At 49.1% G+C, this 27,981-nt stretch overlaps 1 protein-coding gene across 1 annotated transcript in view; it reads right to left on the reverse strand.

Annotated features, from left to right (window-relative positions):
- Positions 1-21,537: 21,537 nt before the first annotated feature.
- Positions 21,538-27,981, reverse strand: part of LOC119442789 (zinc finger protein ZIC 4-like) — a 77,642-nt gene continuing 71,198 nt past the window's right edge. Inside the window, exon 2 of the mRNA XM_037707812.2 lies at positions 21,538-27,965. Coding sequence (XP_037563740.1) covers positions 27,460-27,965 — 506 coding nt within the window. The 3' untranslated portion in view covers positions 21,538-27,459. The remainder of the gene's footprint in view (positions 27,966-27,981) is intronic.

Here is a 27,981-nt window from a genome sequence, read left to right on the forward strand (position 1 = left end):
GTCAAGCGTTTAGCAATAACAAATTGTTACGTTTGCATATAAAACTGAGCAACAGCTCAACCTGCAAATTTCTGCAGGCTCTTTCTGCAGGGTACGTGATATCGGCATCGTTTCACACACGGCTTTCTGCGGCCACGTCTGCTGACGTCAAGGGCATCTCCGGCATTGTTGACCATCGAGCTTTCTCGGTGCTTTGGAGGCCGTGTGAATAAGTGGCCGTGTCCTCCGTTGTACATGCGTGGCAATTCGACCGACAGGCGGTTATTTATACTAGCAGAGAACTAAACAAAAGACTCGACATCGCTTTTATATAAGCTTGGTGCATGGCAGGTTGCGAGGCTTAGCCCTGAACTTTTGAACGTTAGTCGTCGAACGTTCACCAAACAGGAGTCGGAACGTCGGTATACGGCGGCGCCACTACACTCGCATGAATGCGAATACCTCATTATCTCTCCACACATGCAGTCGTTACTTCTGAGATCCCCTACGCGTGCGCAGGTATTACGCGTCGTGCGCCTTGCTGGGGCTCAGCGTGTGTGCGCCAATTTGTGTGCAGCAATGTGCAGGGGCAACCATGCAACCATATTGCATGGTTGGGGCAACCCCACGCACAGGGGCAAGCATGTTGGCTCGCATTTGCACTTCTCTCCGTCACAGCGGGGCATCACGTGCCTGCGCGAATTTCGCGATGTGTCAGCCAGAGCTACGTGACAACGTGACAAGACCGTCTACTGAGGCGTGCGTTAGAAAGCGTAATTCTAACTTCTGACTGGGCGCGAAGGCGTCCCACTCGGCAAGAAGTTTTCTCGGACGTTGGCGTAGAATTGTCAAAGCAAATAATCGGTTTAAATAAAGCAGTCTGAGAGAATAGTCCGCCTGTTGCATTTTCCCGCGAGCTCCAAGAGCCTCATAGAGACGCGCAGTGGTTAAACCCCCCCCCCCCCAAGTGGTGCGCTGTGCTCGAACGCATGAACTCCCGATCACAGTATTCGATCATCGTGCAAGAGAGAGCCGATGAGCAAGCATGGTCACGCTAGAAATCAATGCGCCCTTTCTTGCCGATCTTCACGTCTCATGACTCACCCTCGAGAAACGGATTGTCGACCTGCACGAAAGTATTTCAGGCATCCGCGTTTCAAATAGCACCGGGAAACGAGAGTTGCCTCTCTCTCGCGCGCACCTGTGTACAAGCGAGCTTGTAGCGGAGGAAGCGAAGACAAGCGTGGAAAGAGAGGCTCTGACATGTCAGCGTGCGTGAGGCATCGCTCAGCTTTTATCGCCAACCAATTACCTCCCCTTGTCGACCGTTCTAAACGGTTCCCGCAGGACCCCGGCCGGGAGCTGACCCACACGCGGGCAGGCATGTATCACACCTGACGCTCCGTCCCGTTGGGCCGCCGGATTCCCCAATTCTTTTAAAACGGCATCGCGGCTAGCGCGCGCGTGTTCTGTTGCGAATGCGAACTTGCAGTAGATAAAAAAAAAAATAACCAAAATGCCGAGCGAGCTGCGAGCGGCGACTGTCGGGGGCGTTCTGGAGAAAGCAATCAGGCCGCGCAGGGTGGTGGTGGTATGCCGTTGGCGCGGAGGATTGACTGTCCAGGCGGCGGAAAGGAAGAAGCATGCCTGGAATGCCTCGGCGGCGGCGCACGACGCACGACGAACCGGCGATGCTGCCACCGCGGCGTTTGACCGACCGACCAAGCGACCGACCGACCGAGCCGCGGCGCGCCGTGCACAAGCGGACTGCGAAACAAAACAAGAGTTCTGCTGCTGCTGCCACGCCGAAGAACGAACGCGCATCGGGAATGCCGGCGGGGCAAGTGGCACTTCAAGGACTCTCTCGCGATGCCGCCGGTGCTCGCTCGCTTGCTGCTGCTTCGTGCGCGAGAGAGTAGTCCCACCGCCGCTGCGGCTGCCACGGGGCCGGAGGAGACACACGGAGAAGAAAGTAAAAGGCTACACGGCAAGCGACGGCGGTGAGCAGTAGACAGCGAACGGGGGGAGGAACACGGGATATAGGAGGGGGGTTCCCACCGGTGATTTTTCAAACCGAACCGCGTGCGTGCTGCAAGAGGCGCAAGATGAAGACTCGCTTCGACAGAGCTCTCGTTCGCCGTCGTCGTCGTCCCCTCCCTCCGCTCTCTTGTGTTTCGACGAGTCCGAGCTGGGACGTGGGGGCAACGCTTGGCTTCTGATGCACGGCTCCCTACACACCGCGCGCGAGCGCGCTCTAAAGAAGCGTCTGGACACACCCAGGCCGAAATTTGTCGGGCACATTTCGCTGCACGCTTCGGCGTCGTCTTCGGGTCGAACGACGATGCGTTTTTTTTTTTTTTTTTTTTTTTCGCTTTGCGACAGGTTGTTGCTATTGCTGACGCGCTGCGCTAGCTGCCCGTTGTTTTTCTCCTGTCATTCAGCTTCGCGACTTACGACGACCACTTCGGGGACTTCGTTGCTCCCCCTCTCTCTCTCGTCATCTTCCGCACGCTGCTCTTTTCCAACGCGTCGGGGCTTTTGTCAGACCGCCGCGGCAGCGCTCAATCGATTTTTTTACTGCGTGGCAAATCGTTCGTCTCATAGTTATCAAGAAGCGCGCTTCCGAGAGGAGCGTAACTCAAAAAAATGTGGTTGATCCCTCTTATATAGGAATCGGTATAGAACACGAAAGTGAAACGTGTCTTCACAGAAGTAGTGTAATGTTTATTGCACATTGATATATAATGTCTATTGGTGTTTTGTGGCTAAAGCGCCCTTAGGCGTTGATGCACCCACGCTGACACCTGGTGGCACGTCTCCTCCATCACGACTACCAACGTCGATGACCATGAGCAACCGTCGTGCATATGGAAGCTGCACTACGCTGCACACGCTAGCACAACGCGAAAGACGAAGCACGTAACTGACACACTAATACAACGCGCAAGACAAAGCACGTAACTGAATCGTCACCGAGTCAAATCAGCACGTACAGCGCGTCGTAATTGCAGCCTCCGCGATCAACTTCAGAAACATTTTCAGAGCTAATTGCGGAGGCCACGCTCCGCTGTGCTGAGTACGGTGAACGCCACCTCGGTGGCGTTGGTAGTGCTTCTTGATGCCAGCGTCCCTTCGAATGCTGGCATCGAGGCGTCGTAGTGCTGAGACCACCGAAGCGTTCACTGTCGGTGCGCGTTAGTGTCATAATGCAGTACTTCTCTTTTCTGCTCGTAGGCGGTGGCACCGCCCCGAGCAAGAGCGCGGGTACACGGAGGAGTGTTAGATATATAAGGCGCGTCTGTGTAGCTCTCTGCAAATGCGTTTGTGGCGCAATCGGTTAAACGCTCGGCGATCTATCGTCGCGGACCGAGAGGTCGTGGGTTCGATTTCCAAATTTTGCATGTTTGTGGAACTTTTTCTTCTGGTTTCTTTCTTTGTATTATGTTCGTGTACATTGTAAGCTGACGTATTTCCGTGACGGAAATACGTCAGTGAAGTCTTGGTGGACCCCGGCATAAAACACTTTCGTGTTAAAAAGCCCCGCGTATACTGGGTCACCTACGCACTGTTTCATCCCTTTCTTCGCGGCCCGTTGACTCCGCGACCGCCGCGGTCGTTCGGAACCGTATTTAAGTGGAATCCGCGTGCGCAGGAGGTCCCGTATACTACACATATACGCGGATCGTCGCATTGCGCTATGCACCACTTTCGCTCACGCTACGTGCCTACCTGACTGCGCGTCACAGCACGGCTCCTCTCGTCCCTTTTGTTGTCCGGCCCGACTTTTTACCGTCTCGCCGGTGCGCGCCGTCGAAATCGCGCCCTCCCCCGCAGCTTTCCGGCTTTCACTCGGTTTGACGACTTCGTGAGAAAATGTTCGCTCCCGTTGCGATGTCATCTCGGCTGCCCGCTGGTTTCTTCGCCGCCTCCCCGTGCGCTCCCCCACCCACCGCAGCCCGACTGCCTTGTCGTAGCCCCCTACCTGCTTTAACTGCTCAAACCCGTCCCTCCGGTGCGCCACGGACGTGTTTTTACGGAGGGCCGAGCCCCATCAACACGGAGTCGTCGCGAAGCACCGCGGAGTTCTCGCGAAGGGGCGATCCCTTCTCTACTTCCTCCCACTCCCCTCCGTCATCGTCGTCTTCTTCGTCGCCGTTGTTGTCCGGAGGCCCTCGGTTGTTCGACAGAGACCCGCTACATTATTTCAGAGCGACTTGACTGTGCACAACAACAGAAATTGTTTACGGCCCGAATACTCGCGCGCAAGCCGTGTACCGTATACGCGCCATTCTCTCTCCTGACGCTCGTTTCTTCTTCTTCCCTCCGAGTCACGATGGCGTTCTGCGTACCTCGCGGTGTTGTTTGGGTGCCTCTTTCAATGTCGCCCATTCCTTCGTCTGGGTCCCCTTCGTCGCGTCGCACTGCGTTCTCTCGCCTTTCCTTTTGTCTCCGACATAGCCCCGGGGCTTCCTTCCTCACTTAACTTTTGCTTTCGTTCACTTCGTGGTGCTCCTGACTGGGTCAGTACGTCGCCGTCATTTGAGCCCCGTTAAGGGTCCCCCACCCCCTCCCTCCCTTTTCCAGAGGCGCACCTTGAGTGATTCCCTCCCTTTGCCTACTTCCTCATTTTCTTCTCGCGAGCTTTCACGAGTGTTATGCGTTGTCCCGCTGTATAGTTGGTTGTGGAGCCCCTGCGAACATGGAGCTTGCTGTACTCAGGCATCAAAGTATATATGTACGACTTGCACTAGCGCATGTGGCCTGAGTCCCCCGTTTTGCTTTTTCTCGCTGACCGCGTAAACTCTTAGGAGCTAGCGGGGAAAGGTGCTCGCGTACGTGAGGCCATTTGGAAAGCGGAGAAGGAAGTTAAAATGGAAGGACGAGGGAAAGGGGGAGGGCGAGTGCATGAAAGAAAGGAAGCCCAACGCTACCGAGAACCTCTGACCTCCCTGTCCGTTCCTCTTTTCATTCGTTGTTTGAGTTTCGGAGACTCGTCTCGTTTTCGACCGTCAGGTGGACGCACGAGGTATACGCAGTCAAGAACAAGCTCTCCCTAACGAAGGAGCGTCTGAAGCTGAGGCTTTCTGGTGGAACACCGAGCACGAAGAGAAGTGAGGGACGGGCCGGGGGAAACCGAGAGCGAAAGGGGGCAGCGATGGTGAGCCACAAGCAGAGAGAGGAATGGCTTCGTTTACGATCTCGTCGGCGATGAAGGAGGCATTTACAGCTTTCGCTGTGCACCAAAGAAAGACGCGAAGAAGAGGGGCGCTCAGAAAACACGTTGCCGAGAGAATAGCGTACATAACAGGCACCAGCAGCAACGTTGGATTCCTCTTCCACTGCAGCCACTCGTATATACCTATCTGCGGGGGCGACAGCGTTCACTTGTGTTTTGCGCGCATATGTTTCTCTTTTTTTCATTATGTTCGTTGCATGCTCGCCTGCTCGCTGGTCGGCTCGAGTGCTTGCTCGGCTGTGCGGTACGCTTGCGCCCGCCGTCTCCAAAACAGAAGGTGACTCGTCTTATAGCCAGAAAGCTGTCACCTTGCGCTTTATATCCGCTTTATTATTTTTTTTCTGCGCCTTTTGGCGTTTGGAAGCCGTTTTTTCCGAGAAGAAGGTATGGCTGCCACGAATAACTATTTTGAGGAAGGGAAGGCGAGGTTTTCGAAGGCGCCACAGCGTAAGGAATAGACAACAGAATAAAAAAAAAGTGTATGAAAAAACAGAAAGCAGCACAAGACAGAAGTGCAGTCGTTGATGTTGAGGCGCCGGTGGCGGAGAGTCACATGATGGAGGCGCGTCGTGTCTGCGTTCTTTTGTGTCGCTGGCTTCTTTCTCAGGTCTTGCGCTTTTATGTTTGTCTTTTACCCGTGTAGTAGAACGGACTTCCTCGCCTATGGGAGCGTTCCGTGCAGGTGCCGAGCGAGTGCGCCGAGCCAAGAACCCGAATGCTCCGCATTGTTCATTATTCTGACGGGCGCCGTGTTCTGTCTAGACGTATCGCCACCTCCTGACAGCCCGAGCGCGGTGTGACACACCGCATTATGAGTGTACCATTTGCGGTGCCAGATGTGTGTAAACAGAATTGATCAATGTTCTAGTTAAGAGCGCAGCGTGGCGCTGATTAATTGCTCATTTGTTTTGCCGGGGAGAGAGCTAGAAGATCCCGTAATCGAGTCATCGGGCACTTACTGCGCAGACGTTATTCTTTTTTTTTCTTCTTAGTTTGCTCTTGCAGTATTTTTTTTATCGTAATAGATATACATATGTGCGAGTGAAAATTCTAATCAATTTCAACATTAAACTTATTTCTCCAGCGCAGCGCAGCAACAATTCTGAAAATAAAATAAAAAAGCCCGAACAGCGCTTCAATAATTCGAATCAAATTATCAACAGCGTTAATGCCGGGAGCGTGCAGCAGAGTTAAGAAGTTGCTAATGCGCAAACTTTTGTATTCAGTAGTCTTTCAAGATGACAAGTCTAAAAAATCTGCTTGTCTTATCAAAACTTCGCCTTAACAGAAATGCACAGGATGTATGGGGCCTTAAACGAAGGTCTCAGAACTGCGCAGCTTATTACGGGATTCACATTATAGCTATAGTTTATCGTAGAGGCAGTATTCTGTACCTTGGTATACCTTGGTATATGAGTGCACATTCTGAGTCCCAGTTAAACACAAATAGCGAAAAAAGAACAATTAGGTATCAAGATGTGGTAGATGAGTGGGGCAGTCGGTGCAACATGTTTCTGTCATAGCTGGCGCTCTAGTCACAAAAGCAGGCTGAAGCTAAGTGAGGGTGGCATACACCGGAAGAGAGGGCCCTGACATGAATCATCCAGGAAACGTCGGCGCGTATGCATGTATATTGCCACGCCTGTACTCCGATGAAGAAGATGATAATGCGAGTAGGCATGAGCGTTTTTATTAAGGCGTAGTGAAGAAGAAGTCGCTGTAGCGCGCGCTTTTAAAAAGGCAACCATGTTTTGAGGCACCAACAACAACAAAAAGGCGACCTGCTGCTGTTCCTCTTGATCAGGGCTGTGCGACCTCTGTTTTTTACGTTGCGACACTGGTGGAGGTGCTGTGTGCCGATGCGCAACTTAAGCGTATGAGGGCGGTGTGCAAAGGCACAAATTAACACAAATTAACTGTCTGGCTTCTTCGGCGCGCTGAGTAAATCGTCGACGTCGGTAGGTATGCCGTCACACTCGTGCGGCAGCATGGCATCCAACGTCGTCGTGGCTTCGCGACCGTGAACCAAGCTGAACGGTGTCATTCGAGTAGTTTCTTGTCGAACGGTATTGTATGCGAAGGTTACGTAAGGCAAAATCTGATCCCAGTTCTTGTGTTCCACGTCGACGTACATGCATAGCATGTCTGCGAGGGTCTTATTAAGGCGCTCGGTTATAGTCCGTTAGTCTGAGGATGATATGCGGTTGTTTTCCGGTGGCTTGTACCACTGAGTCTGCGAACTCAGTCAAGGAGTTCTGCAGTGAAGGCAGTTCCCCTGTCTGTGATGACTACTTTTGGGGCGCCGTGCCTAAGGACGACGTTTTCGATGAACAAAATGAGCCGCTTCGGCTGCTGTGCCCCGCTGCGTAGCTTTACTTTAGTCTCCGCGTAGTCAGGTAATCGGTTGCGACAATATGGGTGTTTACATGTATACGATATATTATCAGCGCACAATGGTGAAATGTATGTAAGCCACATTTCCGTGGAAAAGCCAGTTCCACTGCCCTTTTTGTGCCAATACCGGCCTTATAAAAAATTTGTTTTAAATATTTGTGGCTGTGTATATGCTGAGAAAACGGACCTAGCTGTGTCGAAGATCGTACCGTTTTTCATCTTGGTCTTGCTGACGGCAGATACGTACACTCTCCGGCTTTGTGTGGCGTTACACCATCAGTTCGGAATGTATCGACCGCGTGTGACCATTGCATATGACCGTTGCATATACCACAGGAAGATTGAAGCTTGTGTTTTACAAGAATTGGTTAGCATGTGTACTGGACACTCTACGAGTGATGTGCTAAATGAACTTCTATTTTTTTTATAGAAATCTGTCCTATAGTTATGCACTGCTTCGTCCGTACATTGCTATTGTAAAATGCTACTTTTTTTTGTGGCTGCCGGCTTTGTGTGGCGTTACACCATCAGTTCGGAACGTATTCGTATTTACTAAACTAGCAGCAAGTTTTCGCCGTCGCAGTACGAAGCAATCTTAGTCGGCTTTAAGCGCCATCCTTATACAATACCTTGCGCTGTAATCAACATATATAGAAGAATGTCGTGGAAAACTTGCAAAGGCTAACAATGACGTAATATATGGTCATAACGCTAATGAAAAAAAAACCATTCATGTAATAATGATTACAAAACCGGGTTTACTTCGATAGCTCTCCAATTATTTAATGACTGTCAAAGGAGGCCCGTAATAAGCCTTGCGCGCTCTTTGGTGAGCGTCGCGGAAGTTGGCATCGCTCCAAAGTCCATCGTACTGCCATTTCACGTGCGAGTCGTTGAAATTATAGGCCTAATCACCATTCTTTTGCTGTTACATTTACTCATTCATTCGCGCGGTGATGTGACCCCATTCCTATTCTAGAGGGCTTTGACAGCAGTTTAGCGTGTAAGCTCTAACTGTTTTGACGCTTGAAAATCAGTCGCAATACCGTTCGCGGCTTATCTCATGCAGTTATGCCTAATACTTGTGTTAGCATCATGGGACTGCGGCTGTTTAACATGGCTTCGGAGTCGTCTGCATATCATTTCAGTTTTGATTTATGCGCTTTCTCGCCTCGTAAACTGGTGATTTTTGATGGAGTGCTTCGTTTCTTGCTTTCATTACCCACTACCGCTCCTATTGGACGCGTTCATAAGAACTGTGTGGACTGCAGAAAGAGAGAGAGAGAAGTTGAGGAAAGGAAGGACGGAAGGAAAGGTCAACCAGGCACGCGGCTACTTTTCCACCCCTTTCTTTCTCCCCCCTTTTTTTTCTTTCTTTTCATCCCCTAAAACCCGTTTCCCTACGTAGACGACCTTCTTTGTTAACGTTGTACCCAAGTGCGTGAGTGCAACGTAGCAGAACATTTATGTGACGGGCCTTTACCTCCGAAAGCACACGCACACGAGTCTACACCCTGATGAACTCTGTAACGAGCCGCCCATTATGGAGTTTGAACACCTGGATTATTTGCTTAGCGCCCGAATCTGAGTTTACAGCCATTTGTCCATTTCGCTTTCATTTACAAGGTGTCCCACGTAACTTGTGCAAAAAAAAAAAAAAAAAAAAAATAGGCGAGTGTCACGTAGCTGGACAGCTAACCAAGGCAATGAATGATGTTTGCCGCCGCGTCGAGCAAGTCAGAGAATGTTTTGTGTTTCTCCTAATTACATAATTAGTTATTATTAATTAATTAACTTCTCAATTACTATAATCGCAGCAAAATTGTCAATCAGAAAATTTCTGGCCCCATCATGAAAAATTCCCGATCCATCTTTCTGTGGCTCTATAGACGTGCTATTTAAAAGTTTCTTTACAAGCCCGAAAGAAAGCCCGCGATGCACAATAAAGTGCCACGTGACCATAGTCGCGCGGCACTCCTTGCAAGCACAGCACACACACGCATGTAGGGATCTCTGAATAGTAATTTTTCAGACCGAATCGAATCGTGCCAGAAGCGGATCGAATCAAATAGCGAGTACTTTTCGAATAGTTGGCAATAATGTGCAGCCTTCGCACCGTTATTATCAAACGATGTTCATATACTGATATTCACAACACCAGAAAGCTTTTGCAATTACACTGCACGTTATAAAGCATTCTTTATCAAAATCACAAAGGGAGCATTAGTAATAGCTAGCAATTTGTTCGCAAAGTCAGGGATCTTCGGAGCATGCGCGATCATGAATTATCGGACAAAGTTTATCAAGGTAATCTTCTGGACAAACAAACATATGCGAGTGCATTCGCGAACAAACAGGAATGCGCGTCGTCTGCGACGATGGCAGGACGAAACAACAAAAAGAAAAAAAAAAGAAAAAGAAGCTTTTGTCTATAGTTCGAATGGTCATGACAGAGGGTGCCACTATTGTACCAAGTAGGTTGTAATGAAACGTATTCAGATTATTCCAATGAGAATATGCAGCTGCTGCATCTATTCCCACTGGTGACTTCCACGTCTAAACAAATTTCGAGTGGTCGTGATTAGCTGGAAAAGCTTTACGGAATTTTTAAAAATCGCCTGTGACAGGTAGCATAATTCTTATTGTTGAGCTGGGTTATTCGAAGAGGCGGACATTAGTAGCACGAGAAATCGAAACACATATTCAACAAATTAACAAAAATTGACTAATGAACTTCTTAGTTAATTACTTTACAATGTATATTGCAATTTATGAATTGTAGCCGGTGAGTCTTCAAGACGCATCCACTTGAAATGAATTTCCAGGATGACACCAGTTTCGAGATATTATTTCCCAAAGTGTGGAACGAAATACATGGGCGTTCCAGTATTGTGGTAAAAATGGAAGTGGAACAACAGTGCATTTTTACGGCAAGTTTGATGGCGCATATATCCAAGCTGGTCTCATCCTAGAAATTCATTCCAAGTGGATACGCCTGACAAGCTCACCGGTTACAATTTGTAAATTGCAATATGTGTCGTAAAGTAATTAACTAAGAAGTTAATTAGTTGAATGTGTTTCGATTTCTCGTGCTACTAATGTTCTCCTCATCGAATAACCCAGCTCAATGATAAGAATCATGCTACCTGCCACAGGCGATTTCTAAAAATTCCGTAAAACTTAAAAATGAACACCCTGTATATGAGCGACGCAGCGTGCTCTACTTAATAGGTTATGTCCGCTGTGGATGTGAGCAAAGGTATCGCATTTTTTGCTTCACTGTCGTGTTTGATCGTGTACAGTTGACGACATAAAGCATTCGAAAAGTAGTTGGAAAAACTGCCAGCCCTTCCACTGGGTTGGAGATGGAAGACCAGCGAAGCTGTACTATGGTGGGAATTATGTATTTCCATTATTACTATTAAGATGTGATGGTGTAATTGGTTATTTGAATTATTAAAGAATGAGAAATATATATGACCCGGTGGTTATCATTTATTTAGTGACCACAGGGACCATGGCCTTATGGTCGCTACGGTACACCGCCATAGGATGTACGGCAAAAGTTGGCACGTTCTTCATCAACACGTCACCAACGCCGCGCGCGTTCGGCGCAAACGCGGGCAAAACGCTGCCGTCGTTGACAACAGTTCTGCGTGTTGTTTGTGTGACCGCACACAAACGCTGTCAAAACGCTGGTGTGAGCAAGCGCGCCAGCAGCAGCGAGCGAAGGTTCATGTGGTCTGTCGCTTCAACGGAAACTGAGCGGCGAAAGCACAGCGCATACAAAGGTAGGAGCCGCGTTGCAGATCGCTTTCAAGATACGGTGCGCGCGACCGTCCGGCGCCGCGCAAAGTACAAGTTGATCGCAGAGCAGAAGCGACAACCCCTCCCTCCCGCGCTGCCTTCCCGCTGTCCTCCTTTTGCGTGGGAGAATGAGTCGCCAGTTCCCCTTGCGCCCGGTCGCAAGATACGCATTTGGTGCCACAGCTAAACGTTGCCTCCCCTCCCTCCCTCCCGTCCCCCCACGGCCTTTCGCGCAACGGAAGAATTCGCGTTTGCTCTCCGCCGTGCGTTCGCTCCCCGGGAAAGCGCGCGTCCCTCGCGCGGATTTACTCGCAAATACAGCATACGGTCAATGAGAGTTTTTTTCTACATCCGGACGCGACCATCGAAGACTGAGCCCTTAACAGCTTTGCTGTAAAATGTTTTGATTTTCGAGTAGTGGCTATTCGATTCGACGGCCGATTGAAATAGGATAATATTCGAACACCCCTACGCGCATGTCCTGTGGCGCGAGCCGAAATACGTCCTTCTGTTGCTCCGTCTCTTCGAGATCTCGTACAGCTAGCACCCCTCTTGTTGACGTATACCGTGAGAAAAACGCACAGAGAGAGAGGGATAAAGGAAGGCAGGGATGTTAACCAGTCAAGAGTACGGTTGGCTACCCTACGCTGGGGGAACGGAGAAGGGGAATACAAAGAAGAATGAGAATGGTAAAAAGACGTGCATGGACAGCACTATAGAGTCAAAGGTTCTCGCACAAGCCAGACGTTCTCAGAAAACACAAAAGTCACTTGCCTTCACTGCCTTCTGAGCCGATGATCGGTGGGGGCGGTGTTCTAGTATTGTCTGTTCACTCAGAAGACAATCATCTAGTTTCCTGAATGCGTTAACCATAGATTGTCTTTGTTCTTCAAACTGAGGACAGTGGTACAATAGGTAGTCGATGTTCTCCTCGCATCCGCAAGCATTACATGTACGACTGTCAGGCATTCCAACTGCTGCGGAATAAGCTTTCGTGAAGGAGCACTTCCTAGCTATTTTGGGCAGTAGCACTAACCTAACGAAAGGTGTTATTCTCCATATTTATGATTATATTACATTGAGCCTAGCCTTAAATTTTATATCCCACGCGCATGGACACCGGAAGATTTTTTGAAGCGCTAATTCACCTTTTGAGGCTTGGTATACCGCTTTCACAAAACATTTTCTGCATAAAATTTGTCAGGCTGATATTCCCTAATGCACTCACATCCACGTGGATGAGGATGTAGAACATCATCCACTAAAATGCCCGCGACTGGATAGAGAAAGAAGCCATTTGATACGCAATCTAATGGCATTAGCCCACAGGCCCTTACAAGCTTAAAAAATATGCTATAGACCATGAAGAACAGGTACATTACAAAGGTGAGCGCTAGTGGCCCTCCAGGTATTTCTGAAAAGGGGTAATATTGCTGGAAATTATTGACCGTTCGGCATTTCGTTCGACCTTTGTATTCCTTGCTGTGGCTTAATAAATGTTTGTGACCTGATTTCGTGTTTTCTATCTTTATTAAAGGGAAACTGAGACATCCACCCAAATGTAGCAATTTGCTACAATGGAAACCCAACCGGGTTCCTCGAAAGAAAGCTTCGCAGTTGAAGAAAAATTCGTCCTGTTCCGGGACTCGAACCCGGGACCACCGCCTTGTGAGCTAACTTTACGTTACACAGAGAGAGAAAGACAAAAAGGAAAGGCAGGAAGGTTAGCCAAGGTCTGTCTCGGTTGGCTACCCTACAGGTGTACATGGTGAAGGGGAAAGAGTCAAATACATATAAGGAGAGAAGGAGAGTCATTGTACGCGCGCGCACCCACAGATGAAAGTTCACTCACGTATATGTTCAGTCACGATGAATGTTCATTCCCAAGCGCTCATCTAGTCCGGTTGTATTCAAAAAGCGCCTTAGTACTTTGGTGGCCTTGTGTATACTAGAGGTCTTCTACCAGGGTCCCAGGATGCTAGCTTCCGAAGACGATCTGTCGTCTAAGAGGCTAAGACTCATACGCAGAACATCTCGTTGAGAGAGAAGAAGAGAGAGAGAAAGAAAGGGGAAGAAAGACAAAGAGGTTAGCCAGTGCAAATACCGGCTGGCTACCCTGTGCAGGGGAAAGGGCTAAAGGAAATAAAAGGTGATAGAAAAAAAATTGAAGTAAGAAAAATTCCTACAATAACGCGACGCTACGCGTTCAAAGTTGGTCGCACAATTCACAAGCCTTTAAGAATTTCAGCAGTCCTTGAGTGCCGAAACCCGTCTGGACCAGTGTCCTAAAACTTTTTCCTTTATGAAGGGGTGATCGTCTAGTTTTTCAAGCGCAGTCGCGAGCACTTCTCTTGCTACATCGTAGCGGGGACAGTCCCAGAGGAGGTGCTTGATCGTCTCCTCGCAGCCACAGTTGTCGCAAGCAGGGCTGTCGGCCATTCTAATGCGGAAGGAATAGGCGTTCGTGAATGACACGCCGGGCCACAGGCGGCACAAAAGTGTTGCTTCCACTCGTGGTAACCCTGATGGAAAACGGAGCCGCAGACGTGGATCCAATCTGTGGAGGCGTGCGTTGCTGAATTCACTGGTGTTCCACAGAGTCTACGTAAGCTCGCGTGTGAGGGAGCGAAGCGTTATGGCTGCGTCTGTTCTCGACAGTGGTATCGATATAATAGGGGCACCATCGTGGACCGATCGGGCAGCGTCATCCGCACTGTGATTTCCCGAAATTTCGCACTGGTAGATGATGTGCCCCTTGTCGGTCACGTGATGGTGAAGTAGTCGGATGTCAGCGACTAATTGTACGTTAGGTCCGTGGTTGAAAGGGGACTGTGGGCACTGGAGAGCTGCCTTCGGGTCACAAAAGATGGACCACGACTGTGATGATTTGGCACCAATAAATTCCAGAGCAGCACGGATAGCTCGGAGTTCTGCAGCCGTCGATGATGTAATGTGAGACGTCTTGAATTGGATGGTGACAGATTTCACGGGAATTACCACTGCTCCAGCTGAACTTTTGGAGGAGACAGAACCGTCCGTGTAAACATGGGTGCGTTCTCCGTGCTTCTCATGCATGAATGAAAGCACGGTATGTTTGAGGGCGAATGATGACATCTTCATTTTCTTTTTGATACCGGGAATTACAAGAAGGGCTTGGATTGGATGCAGGCATCATAGTGGTAGAGATGGTCGTGCTGCAGGCGTGAAGTTCGACGGTAAAGTTCCATGGTTGGCGGTAATAATCCTGCTAAACGCTGAACGAGGTCGAGCAGCTGGAAGGGAGGCGAGATGATGCGATGGAAGTCGGGCGAAGTGCCTGATGTGCATCCTTAAAGCATCAACTTGAATGTACGTATGGATAGGGTGATCATGCGCGATGGCTATTGTTGCTGCCGTGGATGCACACCTGGGAAGGCCAAGACATATTCGCAGAGCTTGAGCTTGCACAGACTGGAGGGCGCGGAGGTTTTACTTATCGTTCCCACTCCGTACAGGTACGCTATAGCGTAGGAGACCCAGGAAGAGTGCGTTATATATAGAGTTGGTCCATCGCCATCACAGACGCACCCCATGACTTTCCCGCGAGAAATCTAATGACATGGGTTTTCATGGCTAGCTTCTTTTTTAGGTAGGAGACATGAGCATTCCAGGAGAGGTCTCGATCAATTATCACTCCTAGAAAGCGGTGCGTGTAAGTTGAACAATGGCGCGAAATGTGTTTATGGTTTCATCCCGTCCGCAAGGGTTGCATATGGTGGTCATGGCCATTCCGATGAGAAATGAATATGCGTTCGTGAATGTGATGCCCAATCATAGGGGGCACACTAAAGTTTCTTCCCGACGGGAGAATCCGGGTGGCCGGCGAAATAGCATGCCAGGGTCCAATTAATATAATCTGGAGTTGATAAAATCTGTCGAATTCCAATTTGGAAGTGTAATGATATATAACGCGCAAGTGAGTAAAGTTGTCGCGCTACATCGGTTCTCGACAACGGTATTGGTACGCGCTGATCTTGCTGGTGAGCCCATGGAGTGTGCTGCTTCATCTGCCCAGTCGTTGCCAACAATTGCGCAGCGGCTCGGAAGACACTGAAATATGATAACATGGCCGTTCTCGAAATCGCGGTGGTGCCGTACGTCTCATTTGAAATACAATCTACTCATGAGTGCCTTGACGCAAGACAAACTATAGTGTTTGAAGGGCCAGCCTTGGAATCGCAAAATATTCCCCATCGATGAGGTAGCTGCAGAAACGCAAATTCGACGGCACCTTGGATAACCACAAGTTCCGCTGCCGTCGATGTCGTAACAGGCGAAAACTTAACCTGTATAGATACGGAGCTCGATGGTACAATCACAGCTCCGGTATATATAGAACTGCTGAAACTTGTAGAACCATCCGTGTAGATATGTACGCGGTCTAAATAAAATAGGCCTCATTTATGAGAAAAAGAGACAACCGCTTCGAGGCTAACGATGACATGTCAGCCTTCTTGGCAATGCCAGGCAACTTAGTGGCAGACGTGAGGGTGCTGAAGGCACCACGACACAGATGTAGGGCGCTTCGCAGGCTTGAAGCCAGCTGGTAGCGAGTCTCGGTGATTGGCCACAACACTGGAGTATGTAGCCTGTGGCCTCCGCGCTGGCAAACAAGCAGAGTGGTGCGAAAGTAGCCGTGAAAGGTGCCGCATGTGTGCTCTGAGGGTCTCGACGGTTTCGTAAGTGGTGACCGGGCGCTCCCGTGCAATAACAATCGTTATACAGCTGTCGAAATACATTGTGTTCCACGTGATCTTAGTCGTGACATGCCCTCGTTTAATTTATGTATCAGCTAATTCCAAGTCTTTCTTTGCCTCTTCCCCTCCTTTGCAGCTGCTGGCTGCTGCTGTCTCGTTAATTGCGCAACAACTAGAGCAATTGGGTGTGTGCCACTATAGGTATGTGCTCGAGTAGACAACTGGGTCTATTGGATATGTGCAACTCGGCATGTTCTCCTGGGTATGTGTCCGACTATGGACAACTTGGACAGTGGTATGCACAGCTGGGCCTGTGGGTATGTCAACGACTCAACATTCCCGGTCAATCCCCCAGAAAGTATATATCTACCACTGGGTATAGTGCCCGTATGGACAAGCAGATCGAGAGGGAAGCAGTGAAGAAGTCGGAAATAAAAGCATGCCGAGTGCGGAGTAAGAAGTAAATGAAACAAAATGGGACCGGAGTGTGCATTGAGCGAGGAACGCCGATCTATAAAAACGAAGAAGGGAAGACATTTCGGTAAAAATCAAAGAAAGCTTCGCTTATCCCCGGTTCCCACATATGCGTGGATCCGCCGATTTTTTTTTTTTTTTTCGTTCTCCTTACGTTTCATTTGTTCAGATAGGGCCGGCTTGTTCTTTCATTTGTAGCACGTATACTCGTTCCATGTGAAAAGGAGTAGCCGGCGCTGCTAAAGGCGCCAGAACGCCTCCTAAAAACATTTAATAAATAAAGAGCTTCTCTATATCGAAGCCTTCGTACAAAAAATACAAAAGCCTTAACCTGAAATGGCAACCACAGCTTTCGGCGGCAACCACGTGAAACGTTTCGACGTACATCCAACCGTCAAAACTTACGGAACGCGGTATTTGAGGAAAGAGAATATTGTCAAAGCGTCCACCACCAAATCTAAAGGCGCAATGTAGGCATTTCTCCGTACGCGACCATCACGCATGCTTTCTTTCATGTCTCTACCATCTAAATGCCATGCTGAGGTTCAAAGTCGCTAAGAAATGTGACGTCTTCGCTCCTTCCTTGCCCCGTCAACTTCTGGGGCTGGAGTACTGTATATGCATATATATTTTCGACTCGGAGTTGCCGCGTCCATGTCAAGCCGCGCTATATGTCATTTTCATAGTGGCCACATACGCTAATTCGTGGTGGTATATGAGGTCACACTTATTTCGTGTGAACTCAATACGGTGGCGTTTCACTGCATGGGGCAAAGTATATAGAGGTTTATCGAAGAAAGCGAGATGTATGGCAGTGGACATACGAGTATATGTAAGCAGCTTGTCCTGTTGCCATAAATTGTTTGCCATAGAGGAGCTGGCTGTGCTGTTATACATTCGGAGCTCGATACGTACTTCAAGGTGTGCCCGAATCGTCTCGCTCTTCAAGGCCCGCGCAGAGGTTTGACGGCGTCGTTATTGCGCGACCAACGGCGTCGCGTGACGTTAATGCGATCGCTATAGCGGATGATGTTCGCTGTATCGGCAACCAATCTCTGCATACTCGTACATCACGATTTCGAATCATTTGCATAGTTTCCGCTGTGGTTCGAAAGGTCATTGCCTTGGACGCTCGTTACTGTACTGCGTCGAATGCCGCCGTGCTGTGTATACTATACACTTTCCTCTTTCGATCGCTCTTCGTGTACGTCGAGCACCAACAGCAGCTGCGTGTCCAAAACGCTCAGGCTTATTTAAATATCACCCATGCACTGTATGCAACTCGCGCATCGCGCCGTATAGTGATCAAGAAGCAGAAGCCGGTGAGGGGAAGGGAAAGAACGGTCCCGTCAGGAAATTCACAAATGGAAAATCTTCACAAGGCTCAAGTGCCGAGTCTCTTGTAATCGCCTGTCAAGGTGGATAGCTTCTGCCTTGCATAGACAGCTCCATCAAACAACGTGCAAGCATGCATCGGTGACTCGATCGAAGGATGCAAAAACAAGAACAAAAGAAAAACGAAATGGGAAAAATGTAGCGCGAAGCGGTCGGTACACGCACTCTGTATACGCATGCATCCAAGACCTGCAGGCGCAGCGCGTGTTTATGCGTTATGTGCTTAGCAGGGGCTGTTCGCGTATATGTGCTCCTGGGATATGCGGCTGCGCGGAACGCGCGCCGTAAAAGCTATCTGTCCCCCTCCGCTGCTGTCGCCTTGGTTTTCGCGTCCACACAAGGGCTGCGTTTGCACCGAGATAGATGCACGGGCACGCAACACACGCTCGCCAGCAGGTCACGAATGTGTCGCTATGCGCAGGCGACGGCTAGCTCGCCGGCTATCTGACAAGCCGCGCCTGCACGATATGGTTCCTTCCCTCCCCCCACTATAGCTGCACAAGGGAGTCTTCGCAACAGAACCCCACCGTATTATGCGCGCCTTGAAAGACTGCGCGCACTGAGATGCGTGTCGCCGCTCGCGAGGGAATATACATGCATTAAGGGTATATGCACATATGCTATAGCTCTCGGCCGAAGTGCCAGCGCCGATCGAAAACCGCGGAGCTTGCTGCTCGCTTCCCTGCCGGTTGCACGCGCGCGCGATATCGAATTCAATGAATTTCTTCGTGGCACTCGGATCTGTTGTCCCTGAAGCGATCACGCATGTCCGAGCGCAGCAAATGAATAGGCTTGGGTCACGCAAGCGCGGTGTACGACGCGAAAGGTGCGCGCTTATGTATAGTTCAGTCTTATTGGACGGATCGTCGTAGAATTAGTAGCGGTGCGTGGATCCCGAAAGAATTTCCTTACAAATTACCGCGGGCAGTGCGAAGTAATTATAGGCTGTCGTCTGTTTAACAGTACAATTTGCAGATTGACATGTCACATCCGTACTACACTTATTAATGGACGCCGTCTGTGTCTCTTAAGCGACCAGCACAATACGTCTGCTCAAAGTGCAATGTACACTCAGCATTTTAACACGTTTAGAGGTGTATAAAGGGTGTTTGGGTGTCCCATGGCTAACGCCCTCACGTATAAGGTGTAATATGGATTCGTTGGCGGGGACCACTGAAGGTGTCTTGTTTGCCGAGTTTTTCTAGCACGTAAAAATGATGATAGCTGCAAACCCTTAAGGGTGTAAACAAGTTTAGAGTGATATACATATATGTACTGGGTATAAACTGAACGCAGTGCTGGCATCCCTTGAATAGTGGAATGCTTCACAAACTACCATCATTTTGCGCACAGAAAATTCATAAGAACAGGGACACGATATGCTTTATCAGTGGCTGCCGCGGCTCACTGTAGAGGTAAGTAGAAACGATCGCGTCGACCAATCGGCCGAGGGGGCGGGATCAAATCCCGGCCGCGCCGGTCGCATTTCGATGGAGTCGAAATGCAAGAACGCCCGTGTACCGTGCATCATATCGTGGTTTTGGCATGTAAAACCCCAGAATTGAATTTTTTTGTCACTATAGTCCTTATGGTACCGATCGGAGCTGCGCATGTAAGACCATAAGGGCTGAACCCGGTCAGCACAGTGTCCTAGTACTCTTGTCCCCGTCAAGGGATGGTCGTACAGTTTGTCAAGCGCGGTCACGAGCACTGAATTACCAGCACTGAATCTCTGCCACAATTGGTTGAATAGTATATATACTATACTATACTATACTATACTATACTATACTATACTATACTATACTATACTCGTTTATAAGCAGTTAAGTCAAGTGAAATTCCGTTGCGATTGTCCTTTAACTGGCTCGGATGAGTCGAAAGTTGTCCCCTGACGTTGCACAGGGGCTATCAAACTGTGGTGATTCCGCTAGAGAATCACACATCAGTACTTATATGTTCGCACAGGTATACTTGCGGATGACCAGGATAATGATGAGCAGTGAAATCCTCACGCACCATTAACTTTTATCACTCCACTATCATTAGAGCTCATGTTTAAGCGTTGTGTGCTACACGTATTCAGTGCATCCAAACAAGACAGAAGTTCAGACGAAGATGCGAGATGATGAGCAGTAGTCGAACAAGGAATGGCGCCTTAAGCCAACGTTTCGACAAGGTGACATGTCTTCGTCATAACAGCAACTGCTTTCCTCCCCCATTGAGGATGGGAGAGCGTGAGCTACGTGAACGTAAGAACGCTGCTAAGGAAAGCAGTTGCTGCCCTAAAGAAGACTGACCCCCATGTCGAAACGTTGCATTACGGCAACATTCCTTGTTCTACTACTAATCATAGTCAGTGCATATGATTGAAGTGAGAGAGCAATCGATAAGCACCAACAAAGATAAGCATGACGTCCACTCGCGTGAAATATCACTCCACGTCGCACAAGTTACGTGTTATGCACATTCCGGGAAGGCGTTAATTGTGATTCCGCACAACACTTGTTGCAACTTGCACATATTCCGGGAGGCGCTCAACGCCAACACATGAGAAGCCTCCAGGCTTCGCTTTCGGTGCTTCGTAAGATATAGGACTTCAAGAGCACATATCTTTTTTTTTTAACTATCTTAGCCGGGTGATTCTGTTCGCACGCTCGCTATGCGACCATAGTCTTTCTTTCTTTCTTTCTTTCTTTCTTTCTTTCTTTCTTTCTTTCTTTCTTTCTTTCTTTCTTTCTTTCTTTCTTTCTTTCTTTCTTTCTTTCTTTCTATTTTTTAAGCGAGCTGGGTAACGACTGTTCTCGTGGGACACATTCATCCCCACACTCGGTTTCACTTCACCGATATGGATGTTCTGCGGGATAATTTTTTTCCCCTCCGCAAGAACACATGTACGAAAACATCTGTGGTCCTGAAAAGCTTCAATGCACTTGTGTGTCTTTTGTTCAGTAAATACACCACATTTATGTTCCAGCAATATTGTTAACTAGTACAATAAACGCAGAGGTTGGAGACAACGCGCTTTCGGGCTGTACACTACGTTTTGAGAAAAAAGAACAAGGTGTCATTACAAATCGGCACTATATATGCATTAGCGGCCCCTGAACAAGTAGATGCCATGCACGTTATCTTTACTTTCTCAGTCGAAACCATCGCTGGTTGTCTCGCCAATAACCAGCTTTTGGTAAAGCAAGCAATAAACCAGTACATTTTGCAACCAGTGGCTGTGTGTTTAATGTGAGTGCATGGACTATAAACATGTAACAGGTTCGTTCGTTCCTTCCTTCCTTTGTTTGTGTTTGTTTATGTGTGTATGTTTGTCTGCTTGTATGTTTGTCTGCTTGTATGTTTGCGTGTTAGCTTGTGTGCTTGTTTGTAACTGCATATTCAGGGCCATACGCATGCTTTGCAGCGTTGGCGTTTGCATCCGCACGTCGACGTAAACAAGCAGATGCACTGCTTGGCGTCGCCTGCTGCGGTCGGACTGCACAAGAAGACAGGACAAATTCAACATTGGTTTTCGCAACTCGTCTTTTTTTTCTCTCTCTCTCTCTCATTTAATGCTGCATTCACTTTCACCTCCTACGGTTTCGTCCAAGTTCATTGCAAAAATAGACGACGAGTGCATTGCATGCTCTATCACTTGCGATTTCTTCTTCTCGGCGGGATGTCGACCGGAGGGTGAAAGGCTTCGGGCCAGGGAGAAGATGTAGATAGAAGAGGTGTTCTCGACGTCGTAATAAAATAGAGAGCTCAAAATGTACACAGACACACGCACACACACGCACATAGCACTTACACAGACATGTCCGCATAGAGCGCAAAAGCATGCAAGTTCATCACGTATAGCGTCCTCTACTTCGTCAGTTCACGTAAAATCACGACCCGGTCACGCACAGTCATCCGTCGCTGCTCGCGTGTCGTTCACGACAACAGCTGCTTCGTCCACTTGTAGGCACAGACACACGCACACATACACACAGATAATGTTGTCGCGCTTCTGCGCATGCGCGGATATGCGCATGGCCGAGCAATCTATCACGTGACCAAGCGCGCGCAGTGTCTCCGTTTTTCCTTCTCTCGAAGCATGACTGGTGCGTCGAAGTTCATCCGTTCTGTTTGTGGTCCCAAGGCGCGGTCGACGGCTTTGACGTACACACGGGTGGTCCGCCGCTTGAGGCTCGACAACCCGATTTCGCGCACAAGTCCGCGAAACACATGCACCGGCACATGGGCGCAGCTTGACTTTTTGCGAGCACACACAAACACACACGCATGACAACGATCGTGACACCGAAACACACAGTGGATGAAAAAACGATGGAGGCATATATCTTACAACACGGGCATGCAAAGCAAGGACGCGAACCAACGCCGTATGTTCTTCGTTCAGATCGTGCCAAAAGTTTCGAGGCCACCGTGCGTGCCACCGGAGCTCTCACTGCGCCGCATGCATACTGGTGTTGCAATGCATCCTTCCGTTCTTTCAAAGTTGTACGTGAAGACTGATCGGGTTTCGCTTCCCAAAGCCGCGACCGGGGTTTGAGATACGCCGAAACCTAGGCTTCCGGGATAATTTTGTCCATCTAGGCTTCCTGACAATAGACTGAAATCTGCACTGGAGCCTTTTGCATTCTGCCAGCATCAAAATGCGGCCACCTAGGCCGGCAATTGCATTTCTAAAAGACATTATCTAAATCCACGGAGACTGAGAAAGACAGAGCCTGCTGAAGTGAACGCTCCCAACAAAAAGATAGGTGCCTGCTACTGACCCGGGTGACAGCTCTTGAGGCTATAGCGCTGTGGCCTGGATACTTTTGGCAAGGACTGCACGCGCATACGAGGAAAGGTGCTCCTTCGCTTTCCTGCCTTTGACTATAATACAAAGGCGCAAAAAACGAACGTGCTTTTCCGCAACGCGCGTTCCGACAAATTTTTGTTTCAAATTCTCATCGGATTTCTGCACATAAGCAGATAATGAACTTGACTTTTTATCCCCTCTCTATTTCTTTCGCAGGCCTGAGATCAAAGGCTTTAGGCGCTGTTTCTTCCACCGTTTTTTTTTTTCGTTTTTTTTTTCTCTCCTTTCTACTTTGTACGACTGAAAACCGCTTTCGTTGGCCGTTAACGCACTCAACAGCACAACACTCTTTCAACTTGTTTTCCGTTTCGAATGTTCGAAGTAGATTGCCAGAGGGGTGAGAAAAGTGATTTTCCTGTCAAACCATTATGAACTGATATGAATAAGTAGTACAAAAGTTTCCCCGTCTCCTAGGGCACGGATTTACGGGTTCCGAAATAGGTATTTCTAGTTAACCGTGCGTCGGCCATCTTAACATTTGCGATCGTGAGGCGACGTCTCCGCTAACTTTTGATACTATGAAATGAAAGTAAAATAAGCAAGAGTTGTACTCAAGCAAATTCTACACTTGTGCAATTTTGCGAATTTTCGCCAAGCGGTGAGAAAACAGTGCACGCAGAAGTATAGTTCGGTGGCGCTACAGCCACAAGTTCACCATTGGCTCTTGGAAGACGAGTGACAGTTATCTATCGATTGGAGAAAGTGTGCGGGCATGACGACGATGTCTTGTTTCTCATTTTCATTTTCAGCACGATCACCTATATAATCAAAACGCGACTCACTGGACCGACCTGAATACCGACCGACCGCCCTGGCCTTGACTTTAGGAGCCCTGCGAGGAAATAGCGGAACATCGCGCTGGTATGTATGATATTAGTGTGTCACTGTAAGTGCACATCCACCGTCGAAATAAAACACTGGATTCATCGACTTTCGCACCTAATGCGTGACGTCATGTTCGCTGCTGCAAATCGTAGACAAGCGGTTGACGCCGCCCACCACACAAAGACGCCCCGCACTTTACGATCGTGTGAAGCGACCAAGCTCTCGATGACGCCGCGAGACATGCGGTGTCAGTACTTATCCGCCGCACCATGAAATCACGCAAACGCAGTCGCCCCCACGACCTTTGCTCCGCGCCATCTGAGGTAGTGAATGTCGCTTAGAAGGACACTAAAGGTTAAACATGGAGCCAAGTTAGAGTGGCCGACTACAATACTGATACAGCGAATAGTTCTCTGTTGCTGAGAGCAGATGCTCGCCACGCAAGAAAACGTCTAGGAAACAAAAGGCCGGCGGTGACGCCCCATTCGATTTATGGAAGCATCTCCCTGTGACGTCACAGACTGCGTCAGGCTGGGGCTGGGTAATTGTGGAACGTTCAAAAACGCAATGTCGTTCCTTTGAAAGGAAAGGAGCAAGTCACCCTGACATCGAGTGAAATCTATACTGGGTATCGGTACCGATACTATGGTATCGAGTGAAAAATCCCGCACAAGATGTGGTGTAGCACAATGACATCGTGACTTCCGCAGTATGAAGGTTAATAAAAGATCGGGGAGAAAAATTTAGCATTCAGTCGCAATTTTTCACACTAACATTGTCTTAATCACTTCCCAAGAAAGCACTCGGAGGTACGTATAGACAATATAAACATCATATGAGGTAAAGTAGCTTATGTCTGTACAGACAGTATATACTGCTATAGTGTCTGTGTAGACATAAGCTACTTTACCTCATATGATGTTTATTTTGTCTGCAGTTTAATTATAGACATACTGACTGAGTCAGTATGTAATATAGACATACTGACTGAGTTGAACGAATAAGGCCAGGTCCACAGACTGTTTGCAATCAGTCCGCATACCTTGTATACACTGTCGAAATAAATTTTCTGTGAGGGAAGATTCCGAGAAGATTTGTACTGCGGTTTAAGCTGATTTATTTATTGTTCACCTCCAGTGCCCTTATAACGCTGCCCGCGATTACGCGGCAACTTGCCTGCGCCCGACACCTTCCTTTCGGGCAAGAAGAAAATGCCTGTTCACGTGCACGGACAACGATAATGGATGATAATGGCTATACTGATGTGTTTTACAAGAGCTACACGTTTTAACCGTCTCGTCTTATGTTGCGCCTTAATTTCTTTAATTTTTAGCGGTCTGGTATTGTTTGATTAGCTAATGATTGTGTTGCCTATCTTATTTATGAATTAGTTGATTATACATTGATTCTACACGAACGAGAAATGAAAAACAAAGCCACTTCTGCTTCCTACGTCGTTACACTGTCACATGACAAAAAGAAAAGCAAAAAAAAAAAAAAAAAACGCTGGCTCCTTACGGATGAATTCAAACACAAGAGACACTTGAGAAGACAGATGCAAGTTGTATATACTAAGCCTGGTCTAAGCATCCCGGCTGACCGGTATAATATTTAACATGTCTTTTACATGCGCGTAAACATTTATTTATTTTGTTCCAAAATTGCAAGATAATAAGCAAGTTGGCTGTCTTATAAGTAGAAAATCAAGCGATCACATGAACCTAGCAACCTGTTTGGCAGTATGAAGCCACAGATTTTTTTTCTTGCCAGTTTAGCAGTTTTGTTGTGCGAGACAGAATACATGGCTCTCCTGCGGCGGTTAATTTTCTTGTGCTGATGTATTACATCCTTTTTGTTTTTGCGCTGTAGTGCTTTTGATTCGAATGGCTTAAAGGAGAAGATAGTATCTCCGTGAGTAACTAAACAGAGACCATTTCATCTTCGTGAAACTAACGGGGAATTTGCATACATAGACGTACTTTAGTTCTCTGGCCCGCTAAAGGTCACGCCATTGTTTCTAATTTGCTTGACGGGGCTAGGTATCTCCTTTGCGCTCGTGTCCTTGTGTTTCTATGCTTTTATTTTTTTATTTCTATCGCACGGAAGGAGGCAGACACATACTATGATCGTCCTGAGATCGCCGATTCGGCTAAATACAAACGTCAGAAGCGGCATGGTAATACACAGTAGGAGAAAATCATCTCTATCACAAGCAAGAAAGAACACAGGCGTTTCTGCTTTCATTCATACATGCAAATTTCTGTCAGGCAAGGCAGAGAAAGCAACAACAAAATTGTCGCACACACGCAAACAAACACAGACAGCTGTACAGTTCTCTTGGCAGATGAAGGGCCTCAAAATAAACCACGAACGGTACAAGTTTCTTTTCAGCCGCAGGCCTCCAGCGTTAGTTGCCGCCGGTGGTGTTAGCAAATGTGCCGCGCACCTCCAGCTGCGTTCAAAATTTTAGCATCTACCAGTAATCGTCGTTTTTTTTTTTTCGAAGTTCCCTTATATGATCTCGCAATGTCAATACCAATTGAACACACCGCACTAATTCAGTCCGCAGGGTTTACATAATTTTGCGAAATACATTTCGCAACCGTCAAGTTAAGAGGTCCGTGCACGTCATAAGATAAGTGAGGACGCTTTTGCTGTCATAGCAGCTCCTAATCCAATGACGTATTTTCTGCACAAAATTCAAGTCGGAGAAGGTGGCAAACGTTTTGCAAAGGTTTTGGATACTGCGAGAGACTGGACCACAAAGAATAGTGCCCAACTGCAGGCTGCGTCAGAACGTGAAGACCATGGAAACCGTATCTCACGTGACGTGATGTGAATTTATACACGCATTTTGGCCGCAGCTAGCCGCGGAACGCCGGGCCGTGAAACGGACGCGGAAAATGAAATTAAGAGAAGGATAAGCAGACAGGATATCATCGCGTTCGGCGCCCAGCGAGTCACCAGAAATGTGGAGTCACAGCAGGTCGGTAATCCGGTTCTCGTGTATACGGTGCGTATCAAGTGTGCGGTGCCCCTGAGCATCTCCTGCGCGTTTGCACGTGCACAGTCGCACCGCGCACACGCCACACGCCGTATACAGTGGTATCGGATATTCGTCCACCTGCAGTAACTCCTTGCACGATGTTGTCGCGTCACCGCTACTTTATACGCGTCGCAGCAACGTTTTAGCTGCCACTGACAAGCATTCTGCACGCAGAAGGCACTATCCGAGTGGTGCAATAGCGGTAGCGTTACAACGGCACGCATAACCTTTCCGTTCTCTCGCTGGGCCGCCTTATCGCGCTATAGAGTGACCGCGCTCACTGGCCCGTCTCTGTTTCTTCACCAGGCATCGCCTCGCTCCCCGGAGGAGGTCATGACTACGCAGTTCGTTTTACACTGGAGCAGACACACACGAAACGCCGCACGGTCGAGGAAAGGAACCGCGCTGTTCTTCCTCGACGCCTTGTGCTCTTGCCTTCCGAGTGAGCGCTGGTTCCCAAGTGGCGAGTCCGATAGCACGGCTACTGGGCCACGAGAGGACGTGGTTTCAGCCGCGGCGCAGGCGCTCTCCGCGCGGCGAATCGTCACAGTGCGACTGCGGTGCGGCAGACGGAGCGGCCGGTGTGACCGCCGCGGTCGCTCGCCGATGCGTCTCCTGGCGGCGGCGGGCCGGCGTCGCCGAAGGGTTCCACGCAGGTCGTGGGTGGGGGTCCTCAGAAGCCTGTAGCCCCCGTCAGCCGGGGTCAGTACGGCGGGGGCGCCAGGTGGTGTGTGTGTGGCGGGGGCCCGCCCAGCGGCGAGTGTTCGTTGCTGGGCGGCGTGGGCATCCCGCCCGTCTGGCACACGTACCACTCGTTCAGCGCCGTCGATGCCGGCGCTGCCAGCTGGTGGGAGGCCGCGGACAGCCCGAGCGGCTGCAGCGGCGTCCCGGCCAGCGCGCCGACGGCGGGATTCGCGGCGTTGCAAGAGCCCGTCACGGTGCCGAGGCTCGCTGCGGTGATGCCGGCCGCCCCCGGGTCGCTCTCGTAGCCCGACGCGGACGACGAGGAGGGCGACGGGGGCGGCGACTTGCCGTGCACCTTCATGTGCTTGCGCAGCGAGCTCGGGTGCGTGTAGCTCTTGTCGCAGCCGCGGATCTTGCAGTTGTACGGCTTGTCCGAGGTGTGCACGTGCGAGTGCTTCTTGCGGTCCGACGAGTTGGCGAACCGCCGGTCGCAGCCTTCGAACTCGCACTTGAACGGCTTCTCGCCTGCGAACGAGAGAAA

The sequence above is a fragment of the Dermacentor silvarum genome, chromosome 2 (genome assembly GCF_013339745.2).
Source record: "Dermacentor silvarum isolate Dsil-2018 chromosome 2, BIME_Dsil_1.4, whole genome shotgun sequence".
Taxonomy (NCBI): domain Eukaryota; kingdom Metazoa; phylum Arthropoda; class Arachnida; order Ixodida; family Ixodidae; genus Dermacentor; species Dermacentor silvarum.